Consider the following 27610-nt stretch of genomic DNA (forward strand, 5'->3'; position numbering starts at 1 on the left):
AAATGATTTAGTACTCTTATAAAGACAATATGTGTTTTTATTTGAAGACGTACTGTAGCTGTAGTGAGTGAAAGGGCTACGATAATTCAATTCAGTCAGTCTATTTCTATATGGCTTCACACAGGGCTGGGCAGTAACTGTTTACATTTAACAGGATTACAGAAATACGAAGGATACGAAGTTTGGTATTTGTCATCGTTACATTTACATGAAAAAAACTAAATAATCAGATTACAATTAGTAAAAAAGTGATTACAATTGTGTATGGGTTTCAGGTTGTTCAGGGTGACAGCACACACAGCTGCTCCTGCCGGTCTCTCTGTTTCTGTGCAGCTTATGTTTCTCTTTTCTCATATGAGATGACTTCAGCCCGTCAACAGCTCTTTATAACACACCACAGCTGTTATATCAGAACAAATAATGTACATTGCGAGGTTGACTTATCAGAGAAATAGAAAAACATCAAAACTAAATTTCACATGTTTATAAACATACATAGTTATTTTTTTACAATTAAAACCTTTGAGTCATTTATTATTGGTCTGTGATGGACTGACCAAGAGTTCAGGGTGAATCCCGACTGCTGTCTGTGATGTCGGGACAGGCTCCAGCCCTCCTACAGAGGACAAGCAGTTTGGAGAATGGATGGAATTATCAATAAATATATGTGTTCCTCTCATCGCTGCCACGTAAAAATCCACAGTTTCTGCAGAAAATCCCTCCCAGCAACTCTAGGTGTGATCTCATTGGCCAAGAAAGAGAAGACAAAAATGAATTTGATTCAAAACATTTCAATAAGCATCTGAATAATATAATTATCGTGAATTATTTCAGCTACTGTACTTGTGTATTGAAAAGCTGATATCGTGTCACCTTAGTACACACAAACAAAGTTTTTCTTTAGACTTAGAATATCCAAATCCTGTATCAGTTTCTAATGGGAGGAATAAGAGAGAAATCAGTTTGTCACAAATGTGCAAAACTATATATCTGAAAGTTTCTGTTCAAATAAATGACACATGACGCTGTGCATTAGAGAAGATGCATATTTATTAGAAGTGACTTCCAGCTGTACAATCTTCAAGTCTGTCACGCTGGACAACACTTTAGCTCATGATTTATAGTTAAAAGACAGAGATGAGCAAACATCTCATAAGAGTGTTAAATATACAGATTTATTGCAGAACACCAGTGCCAGTGAAATACTGCACATGTAGACAAAACATTCCTGACCGAAGCAGATGTTTAAACAGCGTGTAATAAATTAAACCACAAGAAACTTAAGTGTCATGCTACTGCTCTCCAAAATCATACAAAACACTAGAAAAAAAACATAATACCAACCAACACGTTTGGCATTGCTTAAAAAACGCTACACATCCAGTTCTGGCTGTAAACACGTTCTCTTTAAACTTCAATGTACTGCACTAGGAAAGTTGGAGTTCATGGAAACTATTGAACGCTTTGATTCCTCCATCAGATGGCCGTGCTGCGTGTCTGTGCTGACTCTTTCTGTAGCGGAGACACATTAAGAGTTTTATCAAGGGTATGATTTCATCTGAAAGTTACAGAGCGAAGTGGAGCAGCGCCTACAAGCCCAGCGTAAAATAACAGTCATGTGAAAGCACAGGGTTCTTACAAACCCCCGGCCCTCTCAAGGCACCGGACAAAGCGTCATGTTGGATGAAAAGCTTCTCTGTGAGTACAGAAGAGAAGATGAGCTGTTCTTAAGTTTGTGTTGTGTAGTAACAGTTTCACAATCTGAATTTAGTTTCCTACACAAGAGCTCTGAAGTTGGTAGATTTTTTCTCAGACAGATGTGCCTCGGTCATTTCTTGAGAGAAAAAACAGAGACCTTCATTTCCAGAGCATCAGAGTCTGGTATCTTTATGCAGACGTGAGGTGTCTGCGTTCAGCTGCGGCGTGTCGAGCGTCTCCGTCTAGGTGCTATTCTATGGGACACGTGCTGCGGTCTTTACAGCAGAAGTAGTGAACCACCACACCGTTGGGATACCTGGCAAAGGCACTGAAGAAGTCGAGAACACACACGTCTAAATACTCACACACGTACACTTCAAACATGTAAAAGAGGCGGAGCTTCACATAATCACTTCTCACCTGTTACCGATCTTTTTCTTACACACTCGACAGATCTTCTCATCTGTGATGACACACTTCACCTGCTGGTGAAAGATTCGCTCCTCCTGAACCTGAACAAAGAGTTTCACAAATTATATAAGATTTAAATGTTTGTCTTCATATAGTTAGAAACAAACGTTTGTTTTATTAGAGAATTATTAGGTCAGATATAAACATCACTAGTTGGGTTAAGGTGGTTGAAAACGAAAACTAGAGAAAATATTTGTCAGTCTATAGAAAACACTTCTGGTGATGATACAGACGGGTCTGGATTCAGTTGTATTTCTGTGCAACTTGACATCGATTCCCTCATTGCAAACAGCTGACAAATATGTTATACTTTATCATTTTATATAAAAAGACCGTAGAACATACTCGCAGAAACTCGGCCTGCAGGAGACTCTTCAGGATCTGATCAAAGCGCTTTCGTCCAGCTTTCTCCTCTAACACGTTCTCCAGAAACACCTGGATCTCTCTGATCTGTGTGTTGGCCGGCAGCAGGTTTATGGCCTGTGTAAAGTCAGACACAAAAAAAATCACCATCAAATCATATGTGTATGAGATCTCTGTCCAGGATCACCACCTGAATGTCAAAATGTGTTTCACTGGCAACTTCCAAAAACATGACCATACAACAGAGAATAAATAAGGATTACTACTGCATAGTATAAAAATAAAATTCATATATAACGAAACAGTGGTGTGCAAGTGTGTGTTAGTATCTGTGGCCGGAGGCTCACTTTGGTGGTGTTGAGTTTGCTGTGGTGAAGCTGAAGAACCTTCAGGGCCGCCTGGAGATTGGCTTGTGGCTCACACAGCTCCATCTTGATGGGACCCAAGAAGTGCACGTCTGGAGGAGACAGATACATGCGCAGCAGAGACAGATACACCTGCAGACAGAAAACACCTGTCGTGAGATCCGGCTACATTCACTGACGCTTGTCCTCATGAGGATTAAATAAAGAGCAGAACTCACATCTTTATGGCTGTTAGTGTCAGGGTCGTAATGACCGTGGCAGTACCTGAAGAAGATCACAACATTAGTGACGGCTGAGCAGTAAGACACATATACAGTACATCAATTATAATAAAAAAGAATAAACTTTTATTCCAAATAAAAAAACATTTGTAAGTGGCTCTAGGTAAAATTGTCTGCTAAATCAATTAACGTTTATGTAAAAATATGTTGGGAACTGAAGAAACAAATACTGTACGTCATGTCACAGAACAAAAGAACTCTTTAAAGCAAGTCTGCTTTTCATTAGACAGCTTTTAACATCAAGGGATGGACTACAGATTCATACTCACTCTTCAGCCATGTGTGTGTCTTTCAGAACGTGAACGTAGATGAAGAGAGCCTGCTCGTGTTTGCCCATCCGACCCAAGAGCAGAGCTCTCTCCTCCAGCAGACCTGAGACAAACACAGACACGCAGTTTGCTTCAGCTCTCTTTCAGTACCAAACACAATCTGTCTTTGACCGCTGCGCTCACCGTCAAACGGGAAATCGCTGATGAGTCTCTCTGGCTCATAACTGCTGGAAATTTCAAGAAACGAAAGAAGCTTGTTGCGAAACTCCCCGAGCTCCCCGTCCTCTTTTCCTGCAGACACAGCAGGAACTCCTGGACACGCAAACGAGAAAAACAAGCAGAATGAAGAGTTTCAGACACATTACAAACATCAGCGGCTTGATCCTGTGGTTTAAGAGAAAACAGAAGGGCAGAACTAGATGAGTGAACACAACGAATAAAAAGAATTTAGGGGCACACCTTAAACAGCCTGCAATGCAATTATTGACTTTGTCCTTAAAATAGCTGTATTACTGAAAATTACTTTGCAATTCTCTATTTCTATTTTCTATTGTAATTTTACTGTGTAATGAGTCTATTTATAATCAATGTGGCTTTATTTTCATTTTCAGACTTTTTTGTTAATTCTGCTGCAGAAAATGTGCATGTCATTTCGTATGAAAAAGAATTTTTCTTTACTATTTTTTACTTTTTGCAGTCTGGAGCCATGTCATACAGTATGAGTATGTAGTAGCGGAGCATACAGTCGAGTGTGTCACCTTCAGGCAGTGAGTTCAGATACTCTTTCATGAGACCCTGCACCTTCTCCAGATAGAGCTGAATCAGAACGTTGTGAAACTCTGCCTGTTTCTCCTCCCATACGTATATGATGTGCTCCAGGTACGGGATGGCCAGTTCCTTAAAACCCTCCTTCAGAAAGTTCAGCACCTTATCTCTGGGTAAAGTCTCCACCTCCGTCAGGTCCTCAGTGAAGATCTGAAAACAGCAAAATCTCAGAAGCTCGATGGCGACAGCTGGCTGACATAAAAATAGTCATACACATGCATGTCTTACCTTCAGGCCGTCCTCTGGGCATATCTTCAAGACCCAGGGAGAAAACTCAAAAATGATGCCCAGGTTCTCAACACCTACATAGAGAAAGACATGTCATTGAGGACTGAAAACATGTGTGTTTAAATCCTGACTGAGGAATGCTTCTGTTTATGTAAACATGTGCGTGTATGTGTGATAATCTCACAGAGTCTCTGTAGATACTGGACTGTCCTCTCGTGACCCTTTAGAGGCGAGTTGGCCTTAGTGGACTGATCCAGCAGAACCTGCAGAGCTGGACAATAACACTTCTGTTAGTCTATCCTATAGACAACAATCGGAGAGTGATGGAACATGACAAACTTTAATTTATTAAAGAAAACAGGAATCAGCAGAAGAGCTCAGTAAACATCTGAGCACATGCTTGAGCGTCCTGCAGGGACGAATCACATCCACACACATGATAAACATTATAAAGAGCTTTGCGGGCTCACGGTGATGTTCGGCTGAGGCCCTCACCTTTCTGATGAAGGCCTTTCTTCTCATAGAGGATGATGAGCTCGCTGTATTTGTGGGCTTTCTTCAGCACATACTCGCTCTCCTCTATGTGACAGTGATTGTTCTCCAGTCGCAGGAGAGGCGACACCATGGCCACGTTGGTCTGTATAAATCAACAAAAGCCAAACTCTGGGAATTTGTTGCTTATATTTTGAGCTATAACAGTAAAACATTTGAGAAGGTCTTACATGGAGGTAACACTTGAGCAGTGTGGTGTCGATGATCTGAAGGAGTTTCTTGCGGCTCTTGATAGTCGGTGTTCCCTCCATGAGAGGAGATGTGGTGGAGGGATCCGAGTCGTTCAGCTGCTTCACCAGATGACTGCGTTTCTACACCAAACACAGACAGAGTTAACAACCAGAGAACACTGTGACTTCTCATTGTGCTGTGACAGCGTGAGCACCTGTGTCAGGTAGTCTATGAGAGCCAGATGAGCTTTCTCCAGTTCAGCGCCAGACAGTGTGGGTAGAGGGTTGGGGTAATGCAACTGTTTACGATAGTCAGAGGGAAGCAGGTCTGGATACAGTCCAATAACATGAGTGGGATCTGTAATAGACAACAAGAGCGTTAAACTCATCACACAATGCATTTGTCTGACTAGTCTGATCCAGTGGCGCCATCTGGTGAACTATATTTGCAACTGTAACCCCTCGCCAGGGATCTGCCTGCCATGGCTTTCATCAGTTTGGATAGAAGTCTCTTCTTATTCATTTATGTTTGGAACAGCATCTGTACATCCTGACGCAATTTATTTTCACTGGTCAATTATTTGTGATTACGGTCATCTCAACCCTGCAGATCTCACCTGTGCCTAACTTTGCAAACACCTGCATGGAGTCGTCAAAGCGTTTCTGACAGAACAGATTGAAGGCAAACAGGTTCTGAATGTGATGGATCTGTTGTCTCTTGTCTGCATCAGAGTCGTCCTTCATTTTCTGTGAATATAATGCATAATAATTGCATTAGACGAATGGAAGGAAGAGGCAAGAAAAGGTCCTCATGCGTGAGCTGTAAATTAGCTGTAAATGCGCAAGCTGTAAATATGCTGTAAATGTAAATTCCGCACCGCCAGCTGTAGAGCCAGCTCAAACTGTTTGTCCTGTAACAGCTGTCGGATCTGGCTGGCTATAGACACTGGCACCAGACGCCAAACGAAATGATTGCTTGCCACATACACAACATTTGACCTGTGTCAGAAAAAACGAAGAACGAGTTAGCATGTCCTTTAGAAATATTCAATGTTTCAACCACACAGAAAAGCCTCAATCAATGAATCAACAAATAAATTAATCAATCGGTGCTTTTGTAAATCTCCTCCCCATCAAACAGATAGCCGGAATCAAGTATTACAGAAAGTCTAGGATTTCTTATAGAGAGACAAAAGGTCAAAATAGTTGTTGCTAGTTTTAAGCACGCCCCTAAAAGTTTGTACGCAGCATCGGATAGGGCGTTTGGACCCAGAAGCGGACAGCAGACATGACGAGGAGATGACTTGAATTTGGGTTGAGATTGAGTGTCGAGGTCACTCTTTATGCAAATCTGTGTGGTGACACAGAAACTACACACTTCCTTTTAAGAACTTAAGAGAGGTAGAAGCTTGAAAATAGTGGTTTCTATTCAATCGTGCGAATTCAAAATTTCAACGCATTTTCACAATTATCTTTGTGGCTCAGAAGTGAAATATTTTTGGACAGGTTGAAAGAAGCCCAACCTGAAATTCTGCTCAAACCGTCAAAACATGCAGAATATGCTCGCCTAGATATGAGTGAACATGAGAAACTCACTTCAGCATCAGAGCTCTTAACAAACGTTGAGATCACTGCATTACAACTACAGAATGTACAAACCGTGTTCAATGTGAAATCAGTGTTCTGATATGTTGAATCCGTTACCCGGCTGAAGTGATGAATCGTGGTCTCTGCAGTTCCACGCTCTGCACCAGCAGTCTGGGCTCCAGCGTGCGGATCTCCACATAACGCGGCAGGACTGCGATGATGTACGGTGGCTGGTGCTCTGAGAAACAGAGATCAGAAACCTGTGAGACGGATGTCAAGTATACACGCACAGGGTCTACATCCCTGTTACACATACGGAACTTTTTGTCAAAAAGCTGCAAAATAGCACACCAAAATGAAAATAAGCTAAGAGTGACATCATACCCATTGCAACAGGAATGTCTGTCCAGTTGAGGGCACATTTCTGAGTGCAGACCCCTTCTTCATTCAGGACCACCGTGAGGTCATCCTGACCCACTGCCACCTTCCCATCAGCCAGTGGGGCGACCAATGGTTCCAGCTGTTTCCCCGTGGGAAAGAGCTCCTTTACAGTGCCACGGCCATCCATCTAACACAGAGAAAAGGCATATACAAAATACTCAATAAACGTGAAGCATTCATGATCAACATACTGAAAAATAAGTTATCATTATTTACTAAACATGTCCATGAATTCACAAATATTTCTAAATAACCCAGTTCCTTTACTCAGTGTAGCACAAAACATGCTTTCCTGTAGCTCAGAGGTTAAAGCATAGCGCTTGCAATGCCAAGGTCAGAAATAAATGTGTAGTATTATACAATGTAAGTCGCTTTGAATAAAAGCGTCTGCCAAATGCATAAATGTAAAAGTAATGAACTTACTTTCTGTACATTTACTCACCCGAATGAGATAGTAGTCTCGTTTGAAACCCACACATATTGAGTTTTCACACCAAGCCATGGATTTAGGAATATCTGGAGCGGCAAAATCTCCCTGCAGTAGTGAGCAAATATTATTTGACCTCTATTATATTTATAACCAGTATTTCAGAGCTCAACAATAATATTTTTTTGTGTTTATTTGTTTTTTTTTATTAGAGGTGGACATTCATAAGTGTCTTCACAATGTATCACTGCTAGCAACTGCCCCTTCTACTTTCCCAATAGGATTGTGGAACTGCCAATCTGCTGTGAACAAAGCTTTTGTTAAACATTCTGGTCTTTCCATTGTAGCACTTACAGAAACATGGATCAAACCAGAGGACTCTGCAACTCCTGCTGCCCTCTCCCATAACCACACTTTCTCCCACAGCCCTCGCATTACAGGAAGGGGTGGAGGCACCGGTCTACTCATCCCCAAAGACTGGAAATTCAATCAGCTAACACCCATGTGTGACAACAGATCCTTCGAGTTTCATGCTGTTACTATCACCCACCCTGTTAAAAGTCATTTTGTAGTTATATATCGTCCCCCAGGTCAGCTTGGACATTTCTTGGAGGAGCTGGATTTGCTTCTTTCATCCTTCCCTGAGGATGGTACTCCCCTGGTGGTACTAGGTGACTTCAACATCCACATTGGAAAGCCACCGGCTGCTGACTTCGTCAACCTGACCGCATCATTTCTCCTCGATCAGCAACCCACAAGTCTGGAAACCATCTAGATTTGATCTTCACAAGGTACTGCTCCACTCATCACTCTCAGGTCACCCCGCTGCACACGTCTGATCACTTCTTCGTCACCCTCGACCTCACTGCTCCGGACATCGCAGATGTCTTACCGATGGTCACCTTCCGGCGCAACCTGCGGTCTCTCCCTCCCTCCTGTTTTTCCTCTGCACTCCCCCCCTCTGATGAGCTCTCTCTTTTGAATACAGACAATGCCACAGACACTCTGTGTTCCACGCTTTCATCCTGCTTGGACAACCTATGCCCTCTTGCATCTGGACCAGCCCGTGCATCCCTGTCGGCTCCCTGGTTATCGGATGTACTGCGTGAGCATCGCGCCAGGCTCCGGTCAGCTGAGAGAAAATGGCGCAAGTCAAAAGACCCTGCAGACCTCTCTCTCTACCAATCTCTTCTCTCTTCTTTCTCTGTAAATGTCACCTCTGCAAAAACAGATTACTACCACTCGAGGATCTGCAACTCTCCGGACTCTCGAACGCTCTTCAAAACCTTCTCTGCTCTCCTCTGTCCGCCTGCTCCCGCACCTTCATCGGAGTTAACAGCTGCTGATTTTGCATCGTTCTTTGTAAAGAAAACTACTGCCATCAGCAGCCAGTTCTCTACGCCACCACCTGTCGAACCCGCCCACATCCCTGACATGTGTGTGCTCCCCACCTTTTCTCCTCTGTCTGAAGCTAATGTCTCATAGGTCATTGGCTCCAACCACCCTACCACCTGCCCACTGGATCCCATCCCCACCCATCTCCTCCAGGCCATCTCTCCAACGGTTGTGCCTGCTCTGACCCACATCATCAACTCTTCGCTCACCACTGGGACATTTCCCACAGCGTTCAAAGAGGCCTGCATCACACCGCTTCTAAAGAAACCCACCCTGGACCCTACACTGCTAAAAAACTACAGGCCTGTCTCCCTTCTTAACTTCATCGCCAAAGCCCTGGAGCGAGTTGTGTTCAACCAGCTCTCCTCCTTTCTCATGCAAAACAACCTACTGGACAGCAATCAGTCTGGGTTCAAGACCGGTCATTCCACAGAGACTGCACTGCTCTCAGTCATCGAAGCCCTGAGACCGGCAAAAGCATCATCCATGTCTTCTGTGCTCATCCTACTGGATCTGTCTGCTGCCTTTGACACTGTCAATCATCACATCCTCCTGGCTTCTCTCAGTGCTATGGTTTCTAACCTCACTATTCTTAGCTTTTTATACTGTGCTAGGCTTTAATGGACTAGTTTGATGCACTTATGTATGTTGTTATAATTGCTTCCAATGTTTCCTCATCTGTAAGTCGCTTTGGATAAAAGCGTCTGCTAAATGACTAAATGTAAATGTAAGTGAATTTGATAAAGTATGACACGTCAATGCTATGAACTGTTTAAGATGTATTCAAATGATGGTACTAAAAATCATCCTTTATTATTTATTATTACTGTACATGAATTCATGAACTATGCTTAACATTTGACAAGGTTTTTCTATCTGAATCTGTTGCCTCATATTCACTATCGGGCTAAACAAAAACACAAATTTGGTAAGATTACGGAGAGCAGAAGCACACATGATAAACTTACTGCTAAGCCTTGTTACTTGTTCTGCACGTCTAGACCCAAACCAACCTGTAATTCGTGAAACTCTCTGTCCTTCCAGTAATACAGCTGGATTTTCCTCTTGACCGCCACGCACATTCTCAGTTTGGCCTCACCTGAGCTGGACTGCTGCAGGGAAAAAGTGATGGAGGGAGAGGCAGAAATCAGGACTGTTACTAAGCCCTTATGACTATTAAAATAAACAGCCAAAGGCTTTGTTTGTTGTGTACCTGCAGGTCACAGGCAAAAAGCGTGGCCCCTTTGGCTTTGGACACCACTGTGATCTGCTGGAACGTGAGCAGATCGTGAACGTGGATGTTATTTTCTGTAAAGAAAGAGTCTGATGACACTGAATCTGTTCTGCAAGTAACACCACACCGTAACAACCTTTAACATACATATTCCTCACAAATCCAATTTTAGAATATACATCAGAGTGACCGTTCAAGATTAAAATACTCACCCAAGAGACTAACCAAAATCTTGTACTGGGACACCACAAACAGCTGAGAGTGAAAACAGATCATCAGAAAGGCACAAATGATATTTCGGCAAATTGATTTGGGTTTGATTTAACATTGCGGGTGGCATCAAATCGTGGGTGCATTTACTATCCAGCTATAATCTAAATCCATTCAACAGACCTGCTGAATCTTCTTCGAGAAGTTCTTATTGGATTTCTCCAAGGTAACTTCAAATCTATTTGTACCTGTAACCAAAGTTGACAATGAAACCACATAAATCCCACGCAGAAGAGGAACATTACAAAAAAGCAGAACACCTACACACCTGCATCTTTCTTGATCCTGTAAAGCAGGAGGTGACCCGGTTTGGTCCCAACAAGGAGCCAATCATCTGCAAACACAGAATGACCATCACACTGAACCATACACAATTTAGGACATCGCTTTGACCCAAACAAGTAAAAGACTGACCCCACCCCTCCCAGAAAGCGGTCAACGTGGTGTGTGTGCATGTAAAAGGAGCCGAACTCACCCCAGGCCGCCAGACAGTCGATCTGAAGAGGTAATTTCTCCAGAATAGGAACCGGCTCGTAGGCGTCATGCATACTGAAGACTTTATTTAGTACAGTACGCACCCAAACTACAGTGACATTAACGTTAAACCCAGGACAAGACAATACACGCTCAGAAGTGAGCAATTCCAGTCAAGAGCAGCCCTATATATCCAGTTCCGCTTTTAAAGAGCATTTAACCGGCCTGACTGAGGTAAACTGTCACGAAATCACCCCGTCACATGCTTCTGTGCTCTCAATGTCCAACGACGAGATAGAAAAACACTTCAACTGTGTTGCTTTTCGACGCTAGTTAGCTTCCATGTTCCGCTCATCAAACCCGCCCGAAACACCGAGGTCAAGCACATCTCATCCCATTGTTGTGACGCGGCGCGCGCCGGATTCAAGCGTTTACCTGTCGGTCGATTACAAGCGATTTCTGACAGGATTCAGCGCGTTACCGTGAAATGCGCGAGCTTCCTGGAACTGCCGTGACAAGCACGTGACGTTCACGTGACTCCCGTTAAAAATAACACTGCGCGTGGAGAAGCCCGTGCAAACACTTACGGTAACGCAACAAATGCTCGTGGCGCTGGATCACAGCAAGAAATAGAAAACAGAAGAGTCGAGAAGAAAATTTGATCCGAAAAATAAAAGACATCATACTGTTCATCGTGCACATGCATTCCAATCACATACTGTCCGTCATAACCATTTTGTTCACAACTATTTCTATGCTTTTCGCTTTCTATGTGTCTGACACACATGTGACTGTGAACGTGTGACAGGTGATGGATTTTCTTCCTCTTTATAACGCAAGACAGAATGTGAGAAGTTAGCATCCGGAGTTAGCTAACTTGACCGACGAATCCGGATCGCTGCTTCAGATAGGAAGATGATCAGCAAGAAGACAAGAAAAAACATTCGACGTTTTAAAATATCAACGTTCCATTACAATTATTATGAAATACGTGTGAATTGTCATGTGACTGGGCACGTGACAAGTGCGCTTTCCGAATCTACGCCGTTAATTTATGTTTTTCAGAATACACGAGAATCACAAAGGAACCATCCAGATTTATTTTAACGGAAACAATTTCTGTCCGAATAGGGTTTAAAGTAAAACATGTGCGCAGAAATGTATCTGCAGGGACTTGCTACATGTTTATGTTTTTAAGAACTGTGTCTTCTAGCGGTTTCCATGAATACTATTGGGACAACTGTTTATATAAAGTGGATTCAATAGTTGGTTGTAATTTATTTGCCACGGCAGAAATACCATTGATGCCACAGACATCTGTGTCATGTGTTGCATAACATTATTTACATTAGTTAAATAATGTCATTGTCAAACAAAAAAAAACATTTCGATGCTTTTAACGAAAGAAAAACGTGTTTCCAGGCGTTTATTGTTTTTATATATCGTTTACTACATAATATATTGTCATTTACTATAGTATATCGTTCTGAAAAATACAGTACCGAACGCAGGACGTTCCTCTGCGTGCATGCGTAACCCGATACGCGTTACATCGCCTCTTACGTCTGACGTCACTCACCCCGTACTTCCTATGCCATGCCAGAAGCTCTACCTGTATTCTATTCTGACTGGGATAGTGATAGAAACACATCGCTGTGTTTCCATACGGGACACGGACGCATTTATGGACGCATAGACGGCGGCAGAACAAGTTTTTCTAAAGTGACGCGAACCGGTTTGGGTGACAACTGACCGGTTTCGGAAGCGCAGGCGAATCCGGTGGTACAGATTTCAGTGCGGACAAAACTCTTCTTTTCAACCTTGTCGCTGCCGTCGGTAACGAAACGGAAAGATAACGTGACATAGCGTGCTTTATTTATTCCTATACAGAAGCGGGTGTGGTTTCCGCTACTTTTTTGTTTTGGAATGACGTCACATTTCTAGGTGCGTGACGTCAGTGCATTCAGGACAGCTTCGCGACGACAAACGTGATAACCCGAGACGGTGTTGGTGTTTTAGGGGTATCATGGGTAAGTTTCTGTTTTTTACGTCTTAGATGACGTCATGAGGACGTAATGAGCAGCCTTACCAAAAAGACACGCTTTGCTGATGCCGCCAACCGGCTGTCCTTGGACAGTAGAGACTGGACTGATGATGCCCTCCGCGGACTCTACGACGAGTCCATTTGCGAAGGAATCTATACCACGCAGTCGGATACGAATGGTCACCCATTGCCACAGGACAACATGACCCTAAGACTCCGGGACCCTTTCGATACTTCAGACCCTACATGCAACGTGGACCCAAGCAAAACCACTGTTTCCGATGACATCCATACCAGCAATATAAGCCCAGCAGACTTCCTCCATAACAGCGTGGGTCTGGCCGTCCGCAAAGGAAAGCGCTCCAGCTGTCCCAGACACCGAGGTTTCGAGGTGACCACAGAGCTGGGACCTGAAGAAGTGAGATGGTTTTACAAGGAGGACAAAAAATCGTGGAAGCCCTTCATTGGACACGATTCTCTAGGAATAGAACTGATGTACCGCAGATTCTGCGAGAGCCAAGGTGCAGAGGAGATGCTCAGAGATGGAGGTGAACAGGAGCCGGCTGGATCCAGAGGCTTACTGGAGACGTCCGTGTCCACTGAGGACATGACTGTTGAAGCGGTGTGTGTTCGAGGAGGACTGTATGAAGTGGACGTGAAGAATAAAGAGTGTTCTCCAGTGTATTGGAACCGTAAGTTTGGCTCCTTGGTGACTTTTGTTCTTCCGTGACAGATTTTTCTCTCTTTTCTGAAATCTGGCTGGTATATGGTCAATCTCAAATGTCTGTTAGCTCTACTGACATTTTTATGGATACTTCTTAGTCATCCCTGACCTGTTCTCTAAATTATTTATGTTCTGTCTTTGTGAGTGAAAGGGATTGTTCACCCAAAAAAGAATCATTTTAAAGCTGTAGGACCTTTTTCTTCTGCAGAACACAAAAGAGGATGTTTTGAAGAATGTTGGTAACCACCAAACAGCAACTTCCTTCCATTGTGTGAACAGAATTGAGATTTTTAGCCGAACAGTCCCATCAGTATTCTTATGATCTTTCTACCATTTGTGTTTGTAATCAGTGTCCTGTTATGTTGTAGTAACGTTGCCTGTCTTGTATCCCCTCCATGTAGAACAGGATCCTATCCCCGTCATGAGAGGCCAGTGGTTCACTGATGGCACGTGGACCCCCGTAGAAGAAGACGAGAGCGACCTCATTGAGAAAGAACACCTGGCTTGTTTCAGAGGGGAACAGTTAAAGGACGCTTTTGAGGCAGAGCTGCTGACCAAGACCGTGGACAAGCAGGATGGTGAGATGCGTTTTTTCTCATTTGTTTTATCTACAGAAGGTAAAAGTAAAGAGAGAGCATTCCTTCGTGTGAGGATGTTGCAAGAGCTCGGGAAAGTATTAAAAAACACTTAATTAACACATCTTTGGCGTTTGGAGTGTCAATTCCTGACAAGGTCACACCTGACAGTGTTGTTTTCTACTAAAAACAGTGTGACTGATATTTGATGTGACAACAACATCCATTATGCCATTTCTCATAGTTGATTGTTCATGTCCTTTTTTGATCAATTTATAATAATAAAATGAACATTTGTATTCACCAATGTAATTATTTTAAATACAGATCATGTCAACCACTCTCTAAACTCTTTTAGGGATTGAAATCTTGACAGTCGTGCTTTATAGCGTTCAGTTTATTAAGATATTCAGGTAAAGGTATATTTCAAAAGATTTCACGTCAAGATTTATTTAACGTTTCCTCCTTTTTGAAGCCTTCGCTCTTTATAGATTCCTAATAAAACGTGTTTTATTTGAACTGTAGGGAATGTTTGTCATGGGAGTTACCCATGAGAGAAGCTGAATGTAGGTCTGCTTTAGTTATTACAGCACCATATATTTAAAAATTGGGAGTCACATGACTGCTGACAGTACCACAGGGACCTCAGACTAATTCAATGACGGTCTCTGCTTTTCACATGAAATCTTCAGTCAATGAATTGCTCAAAATGAAAGTAGGCCTCTCTTTGGACTTTACGGTTACTCATGGCTTGTGATGACACTAGATTGTGTCTGTGCCACTAAAGCACTTTAATGTTTTATCACGCTAATATTAGCATTGGAACATGACAAGTTTCACATTGTTCAGGTGTGGAATGTTTTGTACTTAGTTGGTAACATTATCTCACCCTGAACAACACGTTCCGCACCGTAAACAATGTTTTGATGTTCATTTTGATTTGCATCCTGTCAGGATAATAGAGTCTATTGGCCGTGTTCACACCCAAATTGTATAAATAATACATCCACACAACAATAATACTACATTTTAAACTTCAATTATTGATCCTATTTGCATGCACATCATTCTCTGATTCAGGCCATGTTCTGGTCAGGCCTGTTTTTTTCTTTATGAGGGGTTTACATACATACATTCACCATAAACCATACACTTTTCAAGCTTTGTTATTTAGATTATCAAAATCCAATCAAGAAAGTCAGTTTTTTTTAAATGATATAAAATTGTTTTTATTTTATTTTAAGCATTTGATCACAAATTATGTTAAAAGCAGGTAAGTCTGATTTTGTGTGTCAAACGGTTACGGATGATTTGAGAACTATGTCTCCTGTACAAAGTCGGTACAGTGTCATACCAAATTGTACTATATCTATATATACTTTACAAAGGACTGTTTGTGTTAGCAGCGGTGTGGTATTCAGAGGTTAATAACACAGACATTAATGTTTTTCTGGTCTGAGCTGAACTTACATTAAAGGAACAGTTCACCCAAAAATGAAAATTCTGTCATGTATTACTCACTCTTTAGTTTATCCAAATCTGTATTCATTTCTTTGTTTGGTTGAACACAGAGAAAGATATTTGGACGAATGCTTATAACCAAACAGCTCTTGGACCCCATGGACCACCATAGTAGTAAAAATGACAATGGTAATCAAAGGTGCCGCAGAACTGTTTGCTGTCCTACATTCTTCAAAATATCTTCTTTTGTATTTATAAGACAATTTCTCCTACTATGGTAGTCAATGGAGTCCAAGAACTGTTTGGTTACAAGCTGTCACGGTGTCGTGCCGGATCGAGACAGACGAGAATGCAGGCATACAAAAAATGGGAAACTTTTAATCACTAACACAGACTGGTACACAAAACGCAAGACAATCAATAACTGACAATGGGAAAAACGGAAACACAGAGTATAAATAGTCTTTGATAACGAACAATGATGGCTGGCAGGTGCGGGAACAGCGTGATCACAAATGACGGACAGGTGCGGGATAGTGAATATAAGTCCATGGGGAAAAACCGGCAGGGAAACGGACGGGAGTGTTACAGTACACCCCCCTCCCCAAAGGCGCGTCCTCGCGCCAACGAAACACCAGGGAGGGGGGGTGGGCAGCTGAGAGACTCGTGCGGGACATACAGACTAGTACGGGACAGGGAGTCTCTCAGCTGGCTTCCCCCTGGCTTGGGGTCAGGAGGCTTGGGCTCGGGCTGTGGGTCCGGAGGCTTGGGCTCGGGCTGAGGGTCTGGAGGCTTGGGCTCGGGCTGAGGGTCCGGAGGCTTGGGCTCGGGCTGAGGGTCCGGAGGCTTGGGCTCGGGCTGAGGGTCCGGAGGCTTGGGCTCGGGCTGAGGGTCCGGAGGCTTGGGCTCTGGGCTATCCGGGGCCATGGAACGACTGGTGGGTGCCGGGCTCCCCGGATAGGCAATGTGCACCCCCCCAAAAAACATTTGGGTTGGCCCCTGGGGTTCCTTGGGCTCTGGAGAGGGCTCGGGCACGGGTTCGGAGGCCTGGTGAGGCTCGGGCACGGGTACGGAGGCCTGGTGAGGCTCGGGCACGGGTACGGAGGCCTGGTGAGGCTCGGGCACGGGTACGGAGGCCTGGTGAGGCTCGGGCACGGGTTCGGAGGCCTGGTTAGGCTCGGGCACGGGTACGGAGGCCTGTTGAGGCTCGGGCACGGGTACGGAGGCCTGGTGAGGCTCGGGCACGGGTACGGAGGCCTGGTGAGGCTCGGGCACGGGTACGGAGGCCTGGTGAGGCTCGGGCACGGGTGTGCATCGGGGCGCTGGCACGGGTGTGCATCGGGGCGCTGGCACGGGTGTGCATCGGGGCGCTGGCACGGGAGTGCTTCGGGGCGCTGGCACGGGAGTGCTTCTGGGCGCTGGCACGGGAGTGCTTCGGGGCGCTGGCACGGGGGTGCTTCGGGGCGCTGGCACGGGGGTGCATCGGGGCGCTGGCACGGGGGTGCATCGGGGCGCTGGCACGGGGGTGCATCGGGGCGCTGGCTCGGAACACCAGAGGGAATCCAACTCCCGGAGTGCCTCTGGTGCGATCAGGACCGGTAGCTGTGCCTGGGAAGGCCGGGGATTTTGACCCTCACGGCCTTCCATATTCCGCTGCTGCGGAATCTCAGGAGCGCACTCGCGCTGCTTGCGCTGTAGTGCCCGCCGACGTGGATGGCGCCGACGGGACTTCGTGGAGGAGTGAGGCGCGGTCCCGGAGTGAGTCAGAACAACCCCCACGCGGAGGACCGGTACCGGACACGAACCGCTCAAGCCACCGTCCAGCTCCCCAACGCGGTCCACGGATTCCTCCCCCGGGAGAACCTGATTGATCAACTCCTCCAGGGGAAGGTCGTCCGCGTACGGGAGCAGAACGGCGGCGAGCAGGTCGTCGTCCAGACCGGTCAAAAACACACGGTTAAGTGTGGGATTGTCCCAACCCACCCGGTAACACACCTCAACAAACTCCTCCACATACCTCTCCAGTGGCCGTCCGTCTTGAAGAAGACCCACGAGCTGGTCCACTGGAGAGACGTAGATGTAATCCATACTAGGTCAGTTATTCTGTCACGGTGTCGTGCCGGATCGAGACAGACGAGAATGCAGGCATACAAAAAATGGGAAACTTTTAATCACTAACACAGACTGGTACACAAAACGCAAGACAATCAATAACTGACAATGGGAAAAACGGAAACACAGAGTATAAATAGTCTTTGATAACGAACAATGATGGCTGGCAGGTGCGGGAACAGCGTGATCACAAATGACGGACAGGTGCGGGATAGTGAATATAAGTCCATGGGGAAAAACCGGCAGGGAAACGGACGGGAGTGTTACACAAGCATTCTTCCAAATATCTTTCTCTGTGTTCATCAGAACAAAGACATTCATGCAGATTAAGAACAACTCGAAGGCGAATAAATGATGACAGAATTTTCATTTTTGGGTGAAGGGTTCTCTTAATGCACTAATAGCTCTGTGTGATTTCATTCAGATGTCTGTTGTGATTGTGTAGTGTGATCGAGAGTGTGGCATTTGTCAATAACATCATGATTGTGTTTTGGTTTGTCAGTTTTGTCCCACCTCCCCCCATTCTACCTTCCCTTTCTGTTCAAATGGAGCGGATATCAGACTGGTGCTAAAGGTCACAAGAGAAAGAGATGTCAAGGTATTGCAGCAGCGCTCAATGTAGATGCTCAATTGACCTTTTCATGCCCCCCCCCCCCCATTAGCTTTCAGCCCATTTCACCCGGTGGTCTTTAAAATCTCCACTCTGTTCCCTACTGTTTGTCATTTTCTAATGCTGCTTTAATTAGAATTGTATGTTACATGGATGCATACAATGTTTGTAATGTTGAACTGTAGACCTGGGCCCTGATGAATATATGTTGCTACACACAAAACGGGCTGTGTTTTATTGATAAATGACACAACGTAAGGCCAAAAGTTCACACGTTAAAACCCGCAGGCATAGAAATGACAAATCGGTTCACTTAGAAAAGTTTTTGGTCTACTTTGAGCTTTCGTGTCATACTGAGACGCCCACAGTCAAACCTACAGAGAACCCTGTGTATACTGCAGCAGTAAAATCCCGATGAGATGGTTTTTGACATAAACCCGGTTAACCCTCCTTGATTTACTAATCCCGCTGAGACAAGTGCGTTCTGTAATAGTCTCACATATATGCTGTTTTAAATGGTTTAGGGTTGATTTTCTCTTACAGATCATTTATTCCAAAGATTCACAAGGGTGCTCCACAACCGTATTCAAACAGTCCGTCCAAACGGAACGGTTCTGAGGAGCCCCTCTGTGGCTTTTAGTTGGGCTCTATGCTGCATAATGAGCTTATGTTGTGTATGTAGGTCAGTAGAATAGTACCACATGTCTTTAATGGTGTGTTCTCTGGAAAAAAACAATGCATGCGTTTTAAACTTCATTATTACAAGGACTTTACTATTTACAAAGTACCCTTTTTGAAAAACGTAAATGCAACTTTGAATCGTACATACCTATTTATAATGTGCTTTGTGAGAAACCTGATAAACGTGATATTATCAGCATGAAAAATGCTTAACCAAGCGATTAAAATGTTTCTTTGCTTTATGTCAATAGGACTGTTAAACCAAACACGAGTAACCAAAACCAGACCGATTCATTAACCAGTTTTTGCCTGTTGAAATTATTGTTGGCAATCTTGGCAGAAAAGATTAACAGTTTAAAGAGTTTTAGTCACTATTGTATCAGTTACAAACTCGCTTGACAGCCTTGTCAATAAGTAATACAGTTTTGAACACAAGAAGTTAAACATTTTATGTGTGTGTGAGCTTGTAATCCTTGTTTGAGTTGCTGTATTTCTAGGGCACCGAGCCTTAGACACCTGTGCAGAAGAGCAGCTCTGTGTACACAACATTCACTCTTCACATGAATAAGTATATTCATATAATCAGGTTTGTTAAATATGAATTTAATCTTCAGAATCAGTTTGGGCAGGCAGAGAGCATCGGTGGAGACATTTAGTATCGGTGCCAGTCTCTATTAATAAAAATACCTCCGTTTGTAAAAACAGAAGTGCACTTGTAATGTCCTTTTATGGGGCGATGCAGAGAGTGTGAAGCACTTACATTTATTCGAAATAGGCATGCTGTTTGTTACTGTCATTTTACAAACAGTTTTCAGTATTTCTGTATATCTGCCCACAGAGTTTAACTTGTACTAAAGCCCAGACGTTTGTATTTCTGAAAATGTTGATAACTCAGAGCAGCTCTGCAACAGGTGAATGTTTTCTCGTGTGATCCACCGGCCAGATGCATTTTCACCTGTTTCCTCTACGTTCTTAGAGAGAATAACAGGCTGCTTTTCAGTGTGCTCACGGTACAAGATATTATACCGCCTCACCATTAACAGTCTGTGCTGTGGAAATGACCCAAAAAATATGATTTCATCGACATGTACTCACCCTGATGCTGTTACGGCACAATGTTATTCACCTAAAGAAATGTTATTTCTACAGGTGATTCTACGTAGAAAATCTTTAATACGTCTGTGACATTTTTTTGCATTCATATCACTAATAAATTCATAAGGGTGAGATGTTTTTTGTAAAGGAAACGGGACCCATGGGCCAAAACTGATACACTGAAAAGACAGAATGTAGTTTTGCGCTGTCTGTAGTTCCTGTCATTCTGTGAGCCTATATTTCCTGTAGTTCCACGATGCTACACTTCCTGCAGTTCTGTGATACTTTACTACCTTTGTGTGTACGGCGTATTTTCGCCGTTGCAGTGATATGAATGTTATAGCTCTCTCTGTCACTGTCCAGCCATTCACAGCCTGCAGCTGAGCCACAGTCATGTGGACTGGTACTGCACTGATGAGGTGTATCTGTATAGTGACGCCACTACATCTAAGATCGCTCGCACCGTCACACAGAAGTTGGGCTTTTCTAAAGGTGAGTAACTGAAGTGCTGCATGTTGTTCAGCGCTGTTTATGAATTCATGGAAACTACATTGACAGGGTTACTTCTCGGTTAATGTGTAGTGATGTTCTCTGTGATAGTGTGGCATACCTGTAATTACATGTAATGTAATGTTGTGATGTAACTGGTATCAGCCTCCAGCAGCGGGACCAGACTGCATCGTGGCTATGTAGAAGAGGCCTCGTTTGATGACAAACCTCCTCAGACCACACACATTGTGTTTGTGGTTCATGGGATCGGTCAGAAGATGGACAAAGATCGAATCATCAAGAACACAGCCATGTGAGTGCTTTTTCAAGTTATTCGTCTTTTGAGGGGCTCAGAACAGCAGCATCAGACGTTTACAGCTTTACATGGCAGCATAAGAAACTCATTTTCTATAGAAGTTTGAGGATTCTTTAATCAAACCACATGTGCAGCAAGTGTCTTTTGTCCATTATGTTTCTTAAAAACACAAGTCATAGTGTCTTTTTGATCTTTAGAATATTAAAGGGGTCATATGACACGGCTAAAACAAATATTATCGTTTGTATTAGATGTAATGCAATGTGTATACGCCATTTAAGGTTCAAAAACGTTGTATTTTCCATGCATGTTTGTGTCTCCGCCTCTCTGAAACACACAGATTTTTTACAAAGCTCATGGCTCTGAAAAGCTAGGTGTGCTATGATTGGCCATTTAACCAGTGCGTAGTGATTGGTCAATGATTGATACTGCTTACCATATTTGGAACATCAGGTTCCAAAGCGATTGTAGCGACAGTTACGCCCACCTTACTTTCGTAAACATTTTGGGGGTCTTAGTCAAATCGTACCACAAACTGACGTAGATTTGTGGGGGTGTGGTTACACGAGGTGTTTCAGGCAGGTCTGTGTGAGCGTTTGTCTAATACATGCATGTGCAACTTATAACAACCCAAAGACACAGAAAAACACATTTTCGCCATGTAAAACATTCTGTAAGGGTTGCTGGAGCATTTGTTTTCGTGTGTGTGTTCAGGTTCCGGGAGGCCGTGAGGAAGATGGAGGAGAAACACTTTGCAGAGCAACCACAGGGGCATGTGGAGTTTCTACCTGTGGAGTGGCGATCTGAACTGGCTTTGGACGGCGGTGAGACAGTCGTCAGACCACAGCTGCTCCTATCACACACAAAACACAAACTCTCCCCGTATCCACAAGCACACACACAGTCTTAATGGACAACATAAAAGTGTTTGCTTTCACGCTTCTAGCTGCTGTGCAAATGAAACAGAGCAAACAATGAAATGCATCAAGATGAAGAATGTGATGATGCTAGAAAGCAGCAGTTCATGCTTGGATTTGGTGTGTGATTTTCTCCTTGTGCAGATACGGTAGAGTCCATCACACCAGATAAGGTGAGAGGTCTGAGAGATCTGCTCAACAGCAGCGCCATGGACATCATGTACTACACCAGCCCTCTTTATAGAGATGAGGTAACAGGAAGGTTTACCAAAGCGCAAGTCAGTAGGAGTCGGAGAAGGATTTTCATTGAACGAAAATAACAACAGGAGGTTTTGAACTCTCCTATTGTCTTCCCCTCAGATCACTAAAGGTTTAACACAGGAGCTGAACCGTCTGTACACTCTCTTCTGCTCCCGTAACCCTGAGTTTGAGACGAGTGGTGGGAAAGTGTCCATCATCTCGCACTCACTAGGCTGCGTCATCACCTTCGACATCATGACAGGCTGGGATCCAGTGAGCTTCTGCCTGCAGGAACATCACGAGCAGCTGGAAGGAGAAGATCTGCGCTGGATGACCAATGAAGAGCGCCACCTGCTGGACGAAATGCAGCTTACTAGACAGAGGTGACGGTGTTTTACAGTTCTGTGAGGAATCAAAGCATTGAGACTATATTTAAACATGGTAAAAAAAACTATTAAACTTCAAAGCAACTGCAAGAAAGCAATAATAAATCATATAAATGTTTAACAGGTTACGAGAACTACAAGATCAGCTTCAGAGACTGAAGGCCTCGGCGCTCACACCCTCACCTAGGTTAAAGTTTAAGGTGATGAAATGAAGCTCACATGTTGATGATCAGCACATCTGAGGAGGCTTCTCAAGACGTCAGCCTTTGACTAAAAATCTAACTTCAATTGCAGGTGGAGAATTTCTTCTGCATGGGTTCACCTTTGGCAGTGTTTCTGGCTCTGAGAGGGATTCGTCCTGGAAACACAGGACAACAGGACCACATCATGCCCAAGTCCATCTGCCCGCGTCTCTTCAACATCTTCCACCCGACGGATCCTGTGGTCAGATCACATGACTTTGTGTACTGTGGGTCAATGTGAGGTGGAGCGAAGGAGATTGATTTGACTAATCTGTCATGTTTTTTACTGTCTGATAGGCTTATCGACTGGAGCCGCTTGTTTTGAAACATTACCGCAACATCTTACCTGTGCAGATACACTGGTGAGTCTTGATGGGTCAGTCTCACTTATACAAAAAAATAAATCCACTTAGAATCGATAAGAACATAGACGTAATACTGTATTTAGAAATATTTATTAAAAATATGAATTATTTAGATGTTTCTTTTATGACAAACCATGAACATTGATGACGCCGTGGTCTCTATAGGTGTAACACCATCAACCCCACTCCATACGATGAGATCAGACCTACATATTTAAACGTGAGTAAGGACGGAGCATCCGACACGGAGAGCGTTTCCAGCCCCAGCACCTCGCCCGTGTTAGCCAGGAGACATTACGGAGAGTCCATCACCAGCCTGGGCAAAGCCAGCATAATGGGTACTTCTGACAACATACTACATCATTTTTGTAAAGAGAGACATTATTAAAGTGAATTAAATAATTTTTTTAACCAAGTCGCTTTTAATGCTATTTTAAATTGAAATGTATGGAACATACATCTTGTGTATATATACGTAACTTTTTACCTTGTTTGCATAGGTGCTGCGAGTATTGGAAAAGGCATTGGAGGGATTTTGTTCTCTCGATTCTCTCGCTCACCCAGTCTGCCCGCAGCAGTGGATTCTGGGATGTGCGACTCCGAAGAGAGCCAAAACGATTATGCATTTTCATCCATATCTCCGTCATCCTCTTCTTTCGATACAGCTGGTGTGTACATCGTTTTTTGTTGTCTCAATAAGTATGTGATTGGATGTGAGGAACAATTAAATTTGAGCCGTTATTCACTAAAATGAAAATGTATTTCACTCTGATGTACTAGTATTAGTTTATTTTTGTACACTGTTGTATGTGTGCGTTTAAAGTATTAAAAGTGCAAGTTTTCATGCTTTTTCACACTTTGACATTTATAATCAGTCAATTTTGGTTGTTTTGTGTTTCACAGTGGAGATGGAGCACCGCATTGACTTTGAACTTCGGGAGGGTTTGGTGGAGAGCCGCTATTGGTCAGCAGTTACCTCACACACGGCCTATTGGTCCTCTCCCGATGTCGCTTTGTTTCTTCTCACCTTAATATACAGACAGCAGATGGTGAACCCTGAAGCTGTGTAGCACACGTGGCTTTTTGCACACTTGTCACCTGCCGCACTTTTACATCGGGTCCACGTCCCTCTGGCACTTTAAGGAAGACTAAGCAGATTGGGTTTGTTTGTATGTCTTCCCATACAGACAGAGGAGAGGCCGGACTCTGGAAAAGCATGTGCAGGTTTATACTCTAAGTATGAGTAGACTTTAATAAAGCTCAAGTCCAAAGAACTCTGAAACATAATGAGACTCGTCTGTGTACTGCGCAAAATTCACACAATTTGTGCACCTCTAGGGGCCAAAGCGATATTTCTGTACCTAGACTGTAATACATGCCCTATTAAATGCTGGCATTTATGTTCATGTGTACATGAAGATATTTTTAGATTATTATAGATTTTTCTATATCAAAATGTATCAGTTTCTATTTATTGCAAATGCATATGCAATAATATATGTGGACATGGTACCAACAAACATAAACATACAAATTTGTTTTTATGCAAGAAGTTAGGGATGTAACGATTCGCTCAGTTTACGAAGTAATACGATTCACGAGACTGATCTCACGGTACAATTTTTCACGTAATGAGTTGAGACAAATTAGAAATGAACAAAGAGGCCTTTTATTATTTTTCCAATTCTGCACATTTCTTGGTAAAATAAAAATATTTTCTGTCAAATAACTAAACTAAATGGCAATTGTAAAACAAACTGCAAATCAAAAATGAATAATTCAAAAGTTAAATGTAATAAATAATTCTTTAATATAACAAAGTGAGCCTTTGTCTGTGCTTTTCTTAACTTGGATTTTTTAAGAAATAGGCCTATCAGCATATCCTCGTTTACAGTAAGTACGTAAGTTTGCTGTAAACACAGCAGCCCCTGCTTTCCAAAACATGTGTCGCGATTCATTTAACATCTCAGCCGACTTGAATCGTCATATTATTATAATCGTTTTTCAACCGGCTAGCGGTGTATCGTTACATCCCTAAAAGAGGTACTAAAAGCGTGCATCATTGTGGCATTATTGAACCTTACAATAGACCCAACGATAAACATCGATCGCTGAGCAAATTATTTGATTTTAGACCAAATCCAACTCTATGTTTCTAAAGAAACTTTATTGAGGAAAGAAAATCTTATTTTAATCTTAATCCTTGATTTAAGTAGTAGCTGGTTGAATCAAAATCACCCTAATGTGAATCACCTAGAATAATTCAATTCAACTTTATTTATATAGTGCTTTTCACAATTTGCATTGTTCATAATTCTCATTTAATGAGGATTAAAAGGAAGAAAACGCAAATATTCATTCGGACACATCGGATTAATGGGTGAAGGCACCTAATGTCAGATTCTAGGGTGAAATGTTACCTGAACATGTTTTTGACATTGGTGCTTTACTGTTGCTGTAGTGTTTAGGCGTACTCGTGGCTTCCTATAATGTACTGTAGCTCTGTATGTGATGGGTCTCAAAACTGTTCAAAACCTTTTAGTTTGATGCTTCTGTTTCATGTGTTCATGGAGCTTTTGACCTTGAAGCACAAGTTTATTGCCATGAAAAGCCGGTATGATAGAGTGTAGGTCGTGTTGATTGAAATGTATTGATACTTCATCAGTACACCTGCTGTACTTTAAGAGGTTACAGTTGTCTTAGAAATTTGAAAACAATTTAAATGGTTCAGATTTAGTCCAATTGAACTAGACTGTTCTTCTTATGTATAATGCCAAGTACAGTGGGATTAGAGTCAAAAACTGGAAAACAAAGCATAGATGGTCATATAAAGATCTGAGAGATGAGGTTACATTAAACCTGTTTAACTGTATTTTAAAACCTGTTTTGGATACAACGTTACTTGATACTGGAACAACTTTGCTTTTTATCTCGACTGTTTCGTTTAGTTCAAAATAAAGGAAAAGCGTGCAGGAATAATATTTGAAATGAACTTTTATACATTTTTAGTTTTTGTGTACATATTAGTTTAGTTGCTTTTGTAATTTTAATACTGATTATATATTTACTGAAGTGTATTTTTATTTAGCATTTAATCCAGTTTCTTTTCTTCCACTTAATCATTTCAATGCTGCAACTTTTTTATTTAGTTTCTGAAGTTACCGTTCTTCAAATAACATTTTGTCCTAAATTTGATTTGATATCAATGAACAGAAATGTTTTTATAGTTTTAGTTAAAATAACCCTGGTGTGGGATGAGTTACACTAGCTTTAACATTAGCTTATCAACATATCAACCACGTTAAAAAAAAGATAGTTGTCATCAGCATGTATTTAATAAACCGGATGGTACATGACCATCTTTTGACACCAGATTCCTGTATCGTCAACATTGGCCACTAGATGGCAGCCACTTTATGTTTTAATGTCACCACATTTTCTAAGCAGTCCAAGTTGTCCTTTTACATATCTATCCAAACAGCTGCTAGCAGATTTGCATTCAGCCTACTTTCCATAACGTCAAGAGTTTTTCCAGGAGTCAACGTTCCTATTGATTTTTTAAATGCCTCGAGATTTGGTCGTGTTACAATTCCTAAAATAAATATCTTTTATAAAAAAACATGGTGTTTTATTAGTTTCCCCTAAAATTATATTTAAGGCTTGGTTCAAATCAAAATGTATACATTCCACCAAACCATCATTATTGTGATCAATATCTTGACTCATATATTGTAATGATACGTTTTCATTGGCTGTCGTGACAGTGTGTTAAAAAACATTTGTTGAGGCAATGAAAACTAAGATTCGTCATCATTTGAATAATTGCTCAGGAGTGTTATTAATGTGTGAATATTGTGTGATCCTACAGTGTGAGATATAAACAGCAGTACTAAAACACAATATGAACTAAAAGAATACACATCAAATGTGTTAAATTGCTGGAGACTCTCAACAATGATGACAATCAACAAAAGAAAGCTTCATGCAACATCAAACTCATTTGTGACCCCCAGCATGCATTGCAGTTGATCTGTTTATCTGAATAAGTTTGATGATTGTCACCGTTGTTGAGGTTTGCATGATGACTGTTGATGTCTAAGTGTGTCAAAACAATTGTCTGTTTATTTTATCACATTATCTTTGCGTTTGAGAACCAGACATTAGAAGATCAACTTCCACATGATTCAGTTTCACTTGTCATCTTTATTAAAGCTTGATAGACATTACAAAAACGTAACTATAAAGCATATCTTCTCTTATTAATGCACGAGTGTTACTACTGAAACACTAATGTAAACACTTA

The 27610-nt window shown here is 42.6% G+C and overlaps 2 protein-coding genes across 4 annotated transcripts; one reads left to right on the forward strand and one right to left on the reverse strand.

Moving 5' to 3' along the window:
• Positions 1–1029: 1029 nt before the first annotated feature.
• vps39 (VPS39 subunit of HOPS complex) lies at positions 1030–12090 on the reverse strand. Of its 2 annotated transcripts, XM_079458113.1 has the most exons (24): positions 11052–12090; positions 10845–10910; positions 10700–10764; positions 10519–10561; positions 10286–10380; positions 10086–10184; positions 7693–7785; positions 7194–7377; positions 6927–7047; positions 6101–6221; positions 5840–5969; positions 5438–5580; positions 5223–5363; positions 4996–5137; positions 4685–4771; positions 4501–4574; positions 4206–4422; positions 3631–3759; positions 3448–3550; positions 3116–3161; positions 2880–3029; positions 2515–2649; positions 2119–2210; positions 1030–2026 (listed from the first exon to the last, which is right to left on the reverse strand). In XM_079458113.1, the coding sequence occupies exons 1-24, from the start codon at positions 11122–11124 to the stop codon at positions 1948–1950; spliced, it is 2628 nt and encodes an 875-aa protein (XP_079314239.1). In that variant the 5' UTR covers positions 11125–12090; the 3' UTR covers positions 1030–1947. The 2 variants fall into 2 exon arrangements, with proteins under 2 accessions (XP_079314239.1, XP_079314240.1); XM_079458114.1 differs by lacking the exon at positions 10700–10764 and having other exon boundaries at positions 1034–2026; positions 11052–11254.
• A 477-nt stretch (positions 12091–12567) lies between these two features.
• Positions 12568–26292, forward strand: ddhd1a (DDHD domain containing 1a). 2 transcript variants are annotated; one of them, XM_079458854.1, is made up of 14 exons: positions 12570–13786; positions 14220–14396; positions 18469–18564; positions 20716–20844; positions 21007–21154; positions 21872–21981; positions 22219–22325; positions 22435–22697; positions 22825–22900; positions 22995–23144; positions 23240–23304; positions 23473–23645; positions 23808–23975; positions 24211–26292. In XM_079458854.1, exons 1-14 carry the CDS (start codon positions 13126–13128, stop codon positions 24375–24377), a joined length of 2490 nt encoding a protein of 829 aa, XP_079314980.1. In that variant the 5' UTR covers positions 12570–13125; the 3' UTR covers positions 24378–26292. The 2 variants fall into 2 exon arrangements, with proteins under 2 accessions (XP_079314981.1, XP_079314980.1); XM_079458855.1 differs by lacking the exon at positions 18469–18564 and having other exon boundaries at positions 12568–13786.
• Positions 26293–27610: the final 1318 nt, after the last annotated feature.

The sequence above is a fragment of the Barbatula barbatula genome (assembly GCF_947034865.1).
Source record: "Barbatula barbatula genome assembly, chromosome: 6".
Lineage (NCBI taxonomy): Eukaryota > Metazoa > Chordata > Actinopteri > Cypriniformes > Nemacheilidae > Barbatula > Barbatula barbatula.